Genomic DNA, 10,375 nt, shown 5'->3' with positions numbered 1-10,375 from the left:
TATTTATATGACATTACTGTATTTTATTAAGCCTACCACCAAGTGGCAGCACAAACTATTTGAGGATTGCACATGTAAAACCATCAGAAGTAGGAAGTGAACCATCCGCACATTTCCAATTGTTGCGAATTGTTGTTTGTTTTCGTATCGGGGCTGGGATATTATTCCGACTTTAGTAATTTCATGGTAGGCTACATTTTATATGCATGTTGACATTGTGATGAAGACCTGATGCCAGAAGAAAGAGCAAGGTAAGAGCGCACTTTCGAACGGATCCCAAGAGCATTGTCCGATAGTTTTACTTCAGTCAGCAGTTTTTCCGATTATTATTTCTTCGATTATGCAACCCAGCCTGTATGTTAGCAGTCGATGCTATACATGAAAATGTTGTCAACGTGTTACATTTAGGTAGGGTTCATCTTGTCTAAATATAGTGTAACCCACCTATTCCCTAATTGCTATAGGGCTACAATGGCCTATACCCTCTTAAAGGTGCTACATATTTCCAGTGACATATTATAAGAAATACATTTTAGAGGCTAATTCCTGAGCCGTGGGCCTAGCCTACATAAATTATCAGCAAGATCCGTCAAAACTGATCGGATCTTACTTCGTTGGTCCCTGCGAACACGCAGATGAACTTCGCCCTCCTGCTGTTTCCACAATGCAGAGAAGGGATTTCTCTCGCTGGTTGATGGACCGTCATAATGAGCAGGATAATACCCTCACATTAGAGCAAAGCAGATACGCCTTCTCTTTGACCCAGTCAAGGGATTACAGTGGACTACATCACACTCACTGTGCATGGTTAGGAGATAGACTTCCACTCCAACATAAGGTATTGAGCCAACCGCGGTTGATCTTCAAGAGAAAAAAGCATTTAGCAAAGTATTGTTCTTGGAGGAGAACGGTTAGGCAGGTTGTAGTTCTTGGTAGCCTATAATGGTATGTTTGTGTCAGCTCATCCAGGAACACAGGGAATATGGAGGACAAAGATGTGGAGAAGAAAATCATGGGACACCAGACTCCGTATGGAGCCATCAATGGTGACATTACGGGGGATACCTGCCCAACTTGTCGTGGTATTGGACGCATTCCAAGAGGTGTGGTATCCACAAGACTGGCAAGCACTTTAACACTATGACATAATGCATATGCTCACTATAGATTTATAGTATTTATATGTTTTCGTTCAAATTGATTTTAGTATTATTTTCCTGTAATGTTTTTTCTTATTTTTTAAGTCTTGATGCATCCGTCGCACTAGAATGCGTTTCAACCAGATTGAGAAGTGAAAGTGGACCACTTTCACTTCTTTGTTGTTAAGAAACCCCAGAATGCTTTACAATTTCTGCACTGTGCTTACAGGACATCAGGACCAATTGGTCGCCGTCATCTCATGCAGTGACCAAAGACTGAAACCAAGACACACGTGAGAGACCTCCAGCCACCGATGTCTACATCAGCTCGGAATTCAAACCATGTGTGTTTAGCCAGTTGTGTTATATGGCTTATTGTGACAAAGCTGTTTATTTTGTTTATCTCCTTTCCTAGGAAACTCTACGTGTTCATCTCAGTGACCTTGAGTCTCTTCTTCTGCTGTTTGATCCTCTTCTTCCTCTTCCCTCGAAGTATAATCATTCTGCCTGTGTCTGTGAAATCAGTGATGGTCTACTTCATGCCAGACTCAGTGGAAATGCAGATCACTGTAAGTTCCGGACACAGCCCTTAATGCATGATGCACTTTAATAACGTATTTAATTGTCTTAGGATCATGTGACTAAACAACATGTTTTCTCTTCTAGAATGTCCTCAACATCAGCAACAATAATTTTCTTGAAGTTAAAATCCTTGACTTTGACGTTCAAGTGCTGATTAATAGAATGATTCAGGGAAGGATCAAGATATCTAACATGACCTCGCTTAAACCATCTTCACAAAGAGTGGTTAGTTTGAACCATTGCTAAGTAGTTTAGATCAAATAAATGTTAACAATAAAGAACAGTTTGACGTTAGTTTATGGAAATCATTTTCTTTAAACCTCTGATGAAAAGATTGTCATTTCCAATTTTTATCCTACAGTATACAATTACCATACCTGTTAAGATTGATGATGCAGGCATGAAGTAAGAACACTTTTGCATTTTAACTATATAGTAATATAGTTATCTTTATGATTATATTTAGCTGAGTAAAACATAGAATTGTAAACGCATGACCATGATATGAACGGCTTTTTAATATGGGCTGCAACAACAGTAAAATAAGTGGTCTGCTTTGGCGCTACCAACTGAATGAATCAAAATACTCTTAAGAATGATATGCATAATATGAATCTCTGTTTCAGTAATTACTGCCAGTCCAGCTCCTTCAAGATCCACACATTGTTTTTGCATTTGCAGTAAGTATTTCACACTCTTGTGTTCAAATGTTCTTATAAGTTGATCACACAATTTAAACAAAACTGAGCAGCTATCATAAACCAACTAAATTAACCAACTAAATACATTGACCTGGTCCAGGCAGTAAAACTCTTTGTTTTTGGTCATTGTAAGTCTCTTAACATTTTGTTTTGCTCTACCATCCACAGAATGACCATGAATGTTTCTTACCTGGCCCACTCAGAGCAGTTGTCAAGGGATACGTTTGAGTATGTAGACTGTGGAGCCAACACCACCACACCACATCCCATAATGAGCTGATGAAACTGAAAGCTGTCAGGAAGTGTCTTGCATCAGCGATGTACCAAATTAATCAATTGTCTAATCCAATGACAACCCAGAGCTTTCAGTTTTATTTTATGCCAAACTGTGAAACTATTTGAATGTTCTACTGAAAGGGATTTGTTGTGTTGAAGGGATACAATATGAATGGAGGCCCCCTTTGCACTTTTGATTTGTATTATTGGAGAGGCAGTCCATTTTCCATTATGCCAAGTTTATATCCTGTGTGCCACTCTTTAACATATTGTTTTAGACTTTTTTTTATTTCAATGAATGCTGTATTTTTGAATGCTTTCTTAATACTTTTTTCTTAAAGAATGCAAATGATGATTGTTTTCTGTTTGCAAATGTTTACTGAACTACTGTTCTTCATACAGTTTCAAGGTAATAGTTTTAAATGTTCAATGATGTGCTTCTGGTAAAAAGCGAATTATGTGCCTAAACTTTGCACTAGCAGTCATTTTGGGGTCGTTTTTGAGTAACTGGGTATATGATGTATTTTTGCACACTTCAATGCTGTCACTTTATTTTCATGACCTGGTCCAAAATTCTTTGAAGTTGATAACAGTGAAATATCTCTGTAACATAGTAAATAAATGAGGTCTAACGTGACTTGATACAAGAAATGTCCATAGTCAGTGAGAGGAAGACTCTTTACCAAAGAATATAATTGTTTAGTTTTTAATGTTTTCTTCCATTGTTGTTTAATTTTGTCCTTTGATGAGGGCATTTTTTCTGCCTGCCAGCGAGGCAGGAAACAACAGACAAATCATTATCGTTGTCATGGAGAGTCGTTCACGACAAGGTAGTGTGTGGTCATGTGGTATTCAGGTTTTGGACAGACCTCACCACTGCTGGTTGTACTGAATGGACTGAAACGGAAAAAGATGTAAGTGAATAGTATATGAGATTTTCTCCAAGACGTTTGCAACCGGTTTGGCTATACTGTGAAATGGTATCTCTCTGTGTTTTTGATTTAAATCATTGAAGCTGATGCAAATACAAATCCTCTTGTTTAATTGTAATAATTGAGTGATCAGTGTAATAAAATAATAATACTCACAGAGTATCTGTTGTCAATCTTGGCTTTGTACAACTTTTTGATGGTATGCTGACATGAGCACTTGGCCCCCTCATCTGCTCGTAGAAAGACAAGTTAGATAAACGTGCCAGAACTCTGTAAAATTTATATAAAAAACTTAGTAAAGAAAATGAATTAAAGAATCCCCAGTCTTCCCAGTTAATGAATGAGTCCGACCTGAGTTCAGGGGTTTAGGGGGCAAGACTGGCACAGTTGGCACCACAAGTTTCCTCTCTTCTGCAGGGGCTGGCCTTCCTGTCTCCTGTATGTTGATAAGACAGTTCTCATCAGCCACCTCTATAAACCGCTTTGTGATGCGTTTCGTTTCACCATGTGTTTTTCCGCTGTTGGATTAGCGGTGAATGGAATTGACTGCTTTGACAGTTTCTAGGTTCTGTCATTTAGACTGACGTTCTACATTTAGCAGACGCTCTTATCCAGAGACTGGTGGGTGAGCGTTCAGCATCATCTCTTCAATAGTCATCAAAGAGGTCTCTCTCCCCCTTTTCCACATGTCATTGCTGATGATGCAGACGTAGCCTAACACCTATCCTACCTCATGACTGGTGGGTTCACGTCGCCCTCCTAGATTCCATCTCCGGCGTGCCTCCCAGTGCATGGCCGCCATTGTGCACCCCCTGTGGAGAGAACAGGATGTGACTTCAGACCATGGGGGGGACCAAAGTAATTGAGCATGCCCACACCCCTTGGAGCCCATTGTAATGCAACAATGCTTGTCAGAGGCTAAGGGTGCCGCATAACAGTATCAACTGTCACATAATCCTTTTACCATGTCAAAAGTATTACATCTGACCTGTAACAATCGACGTCTTGTCATGTCAAATGAAGCTTATTAAAATAAATGTTTATGACTGAAAGTACTTTATAAAGAAATTGTAAAACGAAGTTATGTTTTGTTGGTACTATTCTGTAGAAGTGGGTGGTAGCCTACTTGCCAAAGTGTGAGCGTCTCCACGCTTCAACAAGACAGTAAGCAGCAGCCGGCCTCGCGCAGACACGTGAACACGTTACAGGTCTAAACAAGTCTAGACAGTAAGACTCAACACCGATTGTGACATCACAGAATTGCAACGTTTTGGCGAAATACACGACTGATTTTTATTATGCTGATTCAGGGCCGTAATCATATTATATACCCCCCCCCCACCCATTTTCAAATATGGCCAAAATCCCCCACCCCCCATATTAAAATATAAATAAAATATAAATGTGCAACTCTACAACAGGCAACCACGCACGCTGTCCGAAATTATCATAAAAAATGTAATAATAAATATTCATAACTAAACGTAAAACGTTTTCAGGGGGGGCCTCAGACTCCCCAGCATATTTCGTACCCCCAATGTTGACTCCATTGCTACGGCCTTGTGCTGATAAGTTTACTGCAACTAGAGTAGGCCTATGCGTTATCTGCCACAGAGTGTCGCCATAGTCTTGTAAACCAAATGGAGTTGCGCTTGAAGGTTGCTGAATTGGTCAGGCTTTGTCTTGGTCATCATTACTGAATGACGTGTAGAATAATGTTGCTTTTGTCGATTAGTTCACTTATTTTTTTTACGTCACTTTCAGAAATTCAGGACAAACTAACACAGTAATAGTTTAACATATTATATTACTCTCAATAATTGTTAACACCATTAGCTAGTTGCAAGGTCATCAATGGATGACATTTTTATGTAAGATGCAAGAGTTACATTTGTTACATTTGTCGATTACATCTGCCATGGTAAAATGTTAACTCCGAGTTATCTATTCTACTTTCACGCGCACGATAGATATGAAGACAGCTGGACAGCGCCTTGTAGACAAATACTCTACCAGCGCGATACCAGCAGAGGGAGTAGCCAAGATTTGTGGGTTGCTGAGTGACGTCAGCCAGAGTTGTTGTTCCAGGTCCTGTGCGCATCTATCTCACTCTAATGCTCCGTCAGTGCGGCCAACAGTAGCGGACACAACCCGCGCGTGCTGGGATAACCATTTTTTTTTGCAAGTATGTTTCGCTGTATTTCAGTGGCGTGATGCCGTTATCGTCTATGCAAAACCAATTCTAAAAGGTATGTGCGACTTTTGATATTTTTTTTTTTTTTTTACAATTTTACAGTTGCCTCATGCAGAAATCATCTGCATTTTATTTGAGAATAATAATGGAATATATCAGAAAATATCGGGTTGTCACTTTTTTCATGGGGTGAATGATAATTTGAAATCAGTCATTGGGTTCAACAGTGCATGTCAAGATTTTACTTGCAGCTGTATAATGTTTGCCAAATTATGTACTGCGTGTTTCTATATTTTTCATGTCACATCAACGGCATAATTGCTCTAGCAATTCCCATACCGTTCTATATGTACACATACTAAATAGATATGGCGTGTACAATATTATACTGGATATCAATCTGCCTTGAGAAGCCCATTTTGGTTTAGCAGTCTTAAGAGGATTAGATACTGTAGGGAAACGTGCAAGGAGAGCAACCTCGTCCGGCCACCCAATTAGCTGTGAACTGAAGGTTCATATTACAGACCCATAGCATTTATTTTCCTTATTTTTAATAAAAAAATGATATCCCTTTCATGACTGGGCCTACACTTTATGACTACTAAAACCAACACTAATGTATGCAGATATACATTTATTAAATTAGTCTGACAACTGTGTTGTCAGTTTCCTGTGCAAGATATATAATCTGTAGATGACTCCTCGTATTCATGGGACTTTAATTGCAAGGAGGAATTCGCATGAACTATTCTGATTAGACTGAAAACACAGTCGTTTCAGTGTGTTGAGCAGTAGTCACCTATAATTTACATTTAGTCATTTATCAGACGCTCTTATCCAGAGCGACTTACAGTAAGTACAGGGACATTCCCCCAGGCAAGCAGGGTGAAGTGCCTTGCCCAAGGACACAACGTCAGTTGGCATGACCGGTAATCGAACTGGCAACCTTCGGATTACTAGCCCGATTCCCTCACCGCTCAGCCACCTGACTCCCCTATAATGATAGCATGTCAAAGCCCCCAAGTGCAGTTTAATGGAGGACCCCCCTTTGTCTTCCTCAGAAACATTAACTAAGCTTTCTATTTGTGTTTTGATAAGGTGTTCAAGCCTGCTGACCTCCACATTTTAAGAAGGTGCAAATGCTAAACCATTAAAAGGGACTACCCTTTGAATCTGCTAGCTTGTCTGAGCAGGTGAGAAACTTCCCTTCGCCATGGGGAACCAGCTGACCGAGATGGCTCCCAACACGTCCTTCCTGCCCGGCTTCCAGTCCCTGCATGTGGTGGTCATCGGCCTCGACTCGGCTGGCAAGACCTCCTTGCTCTACAGGCTGAAGCTGAAGGAGTTTGTCAAGACGATTCCAACCAAGGGCTTCAACACGGAGAAGATTAAAGTGGCGGTAGGCGGTTCCCGAGCCATCAGCTTTCAGGTGTGGGATGTAGGAGGTCAAGAGAAGCTGCGGCCCTTGTGGAAGTCCTACACCAGGCGGACGGACGGCATGGTGTTTGTGGTGGACTCCACCGAGGTGGAGCGCATGGAGGAGGCAAAGGTGGAGCTCCACAAGATCACTCGCACCTCAGAGAACCATGGCGTGCCCGTGTTGGTGCTGGCCAACAAGCAGGACCTGGACTCGGCCCTCTCCGTGGGTGAGGTGGAGAAGGTTCTGTCTGTCCACGAACTGAACGGCTCCACTCTGCGCCATGTTCAGTGCTGCAGCGCTGTGGACGGACAGGGCCTTCAGACAGGTCTGGAGAAACTCTACGAGATGATCCTGAAAAGGAAGAAGATGGTGAAGCACAGTAAAAGCCGGAAAAGATGAGCTCTCCATCCAGTGGCCTCTAAGGAGATTGATCTTTTCCTGAGAAACTTTGAGCCAAGGTCCCTTTAATGGAGGAGGGGAGGCGTTTTAGGGCAACAAAGGACCACTTCCAATTCCAGATGGCCCCAAGGGGTCAGGGGAAATGGATTTGACCTTAATGTGACATGAAGTATTGATACGCTGTCTTTCATACTTGTGCTAGCCGTGCAGTTGCCCTTTGTGTCCAAGGACTATGTGATGGGACAAATAGGATGAAGGTGCCACAGATTTGAACCTAAGTTCAACTCACTACCCCGTAACAAAGTATTATATTTACTTGAACTTTTAACTCCAGTTTTTGTGTAGGAAGTCAACTACTTTATTAATTAAGTGAAATGGTATTGGCTTACGATGGAATGCCAAGGCAGTTGAAGTGTTATTTATTTTGTTAGCTTTGGAATAACAATCCTAAGTGCATTCCCTCATACCACAGAGGCAGAAGTTCCAGTAACATTGTGTTTCTACAAGTTGTAAATTTTTGTAAAGAATGAATAAATCTAAGCACTGTATTGAATATTCATCGACTGTCTTCTCTCAAGTCAATATTATTGGACACGGATTAAGGTGAAATCTGATTATAATGATTTTTAAATTTGTGCTTGTAGGTGCAATATTCTTGTGAACCCTTATTAGATTGACTAGAAAATTGCAATGGATTTTGAAGGATATGGCAAAGCTCCCATTTGGGTCGAAATCCAATTTGAGTTAGCTGTATTTAGTGCACCATGTGATGGATAAGTTATTCAAAAACCAAATCCTGCCCTCGGGTAATAAACTGAACTTGGCCTAGCTTTCCCCTTAGTAGGAACCTAAAAATAGGCCCAATACATCATCTTACAATAGTCACTGCATGAGCAAATGAAAAGTCCTACTGCAGTTGAGCCAGCATAGCAAAAGCATGTAATCACATACTATACCGTTTATAACCGTATATAGGAATCAATAAAGAGCAGTTATATACAGTACGAGAGGCTATGATTCCTATTGGACAAAGAAAACTGAACAATTCCACATTGATGTATTTACATGGCTGTTAGGACGTCCTGGGATGTGGAGCAATGCTGCTCCTGACTGGTGTTTCTATATTGTGCATCACGTTGCTTGGTGTTAAGATTATAAACATATTAAAGGGCCGTTTTGTAGCTGATGTCTCCCTCCACTCCAAATCATTGCTAGGTCAGCAAATGGGACAATATGGAAATTTCCCCCCTCCTCCCTACCCCAACCACACCCACAACCCCTCCAAAACCATTTACTTTGATGTCCACCTCCCCGTCTTCCAGCTGCTGACTTATCAGTATTCAGATCAATTAGTGGCATGTTGTGAACAGGATCACAGCTGGGGGGGGGGGGGGGGGGGGGGATGATAAACATGAGTTGATGTGTGCAACTGTTAGCAACACATCTGGGAATCTTTTGTTTATCCAGTAGCAACGGTATTTATGCTAGTTTTGATAGCATCACTCATGGTCACACAAAAACATAACTGTTAACCAGGAGACCTGAGGGAAGAAGTCACCTAGTGTATTTTGATAATACTCAATAATAGAAACAATCCTGTTCCAGGACCAGGATACACCAATCACTGCATGGCCTAGTCAATCATGACAGTCAAATTGCCTTGATCGACCAGGGGACAGTGATGATTGGTGGAATTGAAAGGATCCATGTATTAAAAGTTATTTTGTAAGACGACCTGCTGAGAGCGTTAGTTAATATAACTCAGAAGAGCCCCGACCAACCAAATACAATCTGTTGTCAGTGTAGCCAGCAGAGGAGATTTCATAGGCATGTTACTTTTACAACATGCACTCATCCGGTGTCTTATGTAAAATGTTATTGGGTTTATTATGTGCTTCATTTCGTCAGGTCCCGCTCTCCACAGTCTGTTTTGTTGTTTTTGTTTGAGTGCACTCAACCGCAGACGAATCCATTTGGCAGTTGGAACATTGGCCACGTCTATCTGTTCTATCTGCAAGTAATTAATGGCTTTGAAAGTATTTTGGAGCTTTCGAATGCTAGTCTGTTTGTACACCACCTGCCTATTTCAAGAAAAGGAAAATCAAGCAATGCTTATTCCACCAGGACTACTAACAATCCATTGCTTTTTGTCATGGATCCATCTTTGTTTTCTGCTTACAGTAAATTACAATTATCCCATTTTTGTATCTGTCTCAGATTCCATAACATAAGCCCATCGCTCATTAGTTAGTTAAACTCCAAATATGATGTTATGCAATGATTACACACTACCCTTTGCACAACAGCAATTTAGATTCCATGCATTGTTTCAGTGTAGGGTGTCAGTTGGTATTCCAAGGACACAACATGCAGCTCTGAGACAATGTGACAGGTAATGAGTCATGCATTGCTGACATACAAGGACACACAACACTAGCTTGACTTTAATCGCCACTGCAGACTATGGTGTTGCAGCCTCTCCAGAGAGTGAAACACACCAGGATCGCAACCTCTATGATCTCACCTTCCCCATTATGCATGTCAACCTTCTCATTAAAACTTTCGAGGGTAACTTTGCGAACTCATCTTGACAGAGCAGCTGGTAGCTTGAATTAATTACCATCATAAGGAGAAACTGCTAAGCTAACACATATTATTCAGCAATGGGGGCTATCAATCACCTAAGAGAGAATATGAATACTAATTTGGTGACCCATGTGAAAACAAACTGC

At 41.0% G+C, this 10,375-nt stretch overlaps 2 protein-coding genes across 3 annotated transcripts; both read left to right on the top strand.

The window, feature by feature from the left end:
• The first annotated feature begins 95 nt into the window (after positions 1–95).
• tmem106a (transmembrane protein 106A) lies at positions 96–3,790 on the top strand. Of its 2 annotated transcripts, none has more exons than XM_067244910.1 (8): positions 96–251; positions 970–1,103; positions 1,369–1,432; positions 1,555–1,708; positions 1,806–1,946; positions 2,083–2,126; positions 2,348–2,401; positions 2,591–3,790. In XM_067244910.1, exons 1-8 carry the CDS (start codon positions 232–234, stop codon positions 2,700–2,702), a joined length of 723 nt encoding a protein of 240 aa, XP_067101011.1. In that variant the 5' UTR covers positions 96–231; the 3' UTR covers positions 2,703–3,790. The 2 variants fall into 2 exon arrangements, with proteins under 2 accessions (XP_067101011.1, XP_067101010.1); XM_067244909.1 differs by having other exon boundaries at positions 961–1,103.
• Positions 3,791–5,780: 1,990 nt separating this feature from the next.
• arl4d (ADP-ribosylation factor-like 4D) lies at positions 5,781–7,714 on the top strand. The gene is made up of 2 exons (XM_067244461.1): positions 5,781–5,879; positions 6,923–7,714. Exon 2 carries the CDS (start codon positions 7,038–7,040, stop codon positions 7,641–7,643), a length of 606 nt encoding a protein of 201 aa, XP_067100562.1. The 5' UTR covers positions 5,781–5,879; positions 6,923–7,037; the 3' UTR covers positions 7,644–7,714.
• The last annotated feature ends 2,661 nt before the right edge of the window (positions 7,715–10,375 follow it).

Source organism: Osmerus mordax, chromosome 10 (genome assembly GCF_038355195.1).
Source record: "Osmerus mordax isolate fOsmMor3 chromosome 10, fOsmMor3.pri, whole genome shotgun sequence".
NCBI lineage: Eukaryota > Metazoa > Chordata > Actinopteri > Osmeriformes > Osmeridae > Osmerus > Osmerus mordax.
This window is presented reverse-complemented; position numbering and strand designations above follow the sequence as displayed.

Coding starts and splice junctions, on each gene's coding strand:
- tmem106a (XM_067244909.1), top strand. CDS start 232: ATGCCAGAAGAAAGAGCAAG. Junction 1,709..1,805: donor CAGTGGAAATGCAGATCACT/GTAAGTTCCGGA, acceptor TTTCTCTTCTAG/AATGTCCTCAACATCAGCAA. Junction 2,127..2,347: donor ATTGATGATGCAGGCATGAA/GTAAGAACACTT, acceptor TCTCTGTTTCAG/TAATTACTGCCAGTCCAGCT.
- arl4d (XM_067244461.1), top strand. CDS start 7,038: ATGGGGAACCAGCTGACCGAGATGGCTCCCAACACGTCCTTCCTGCCC.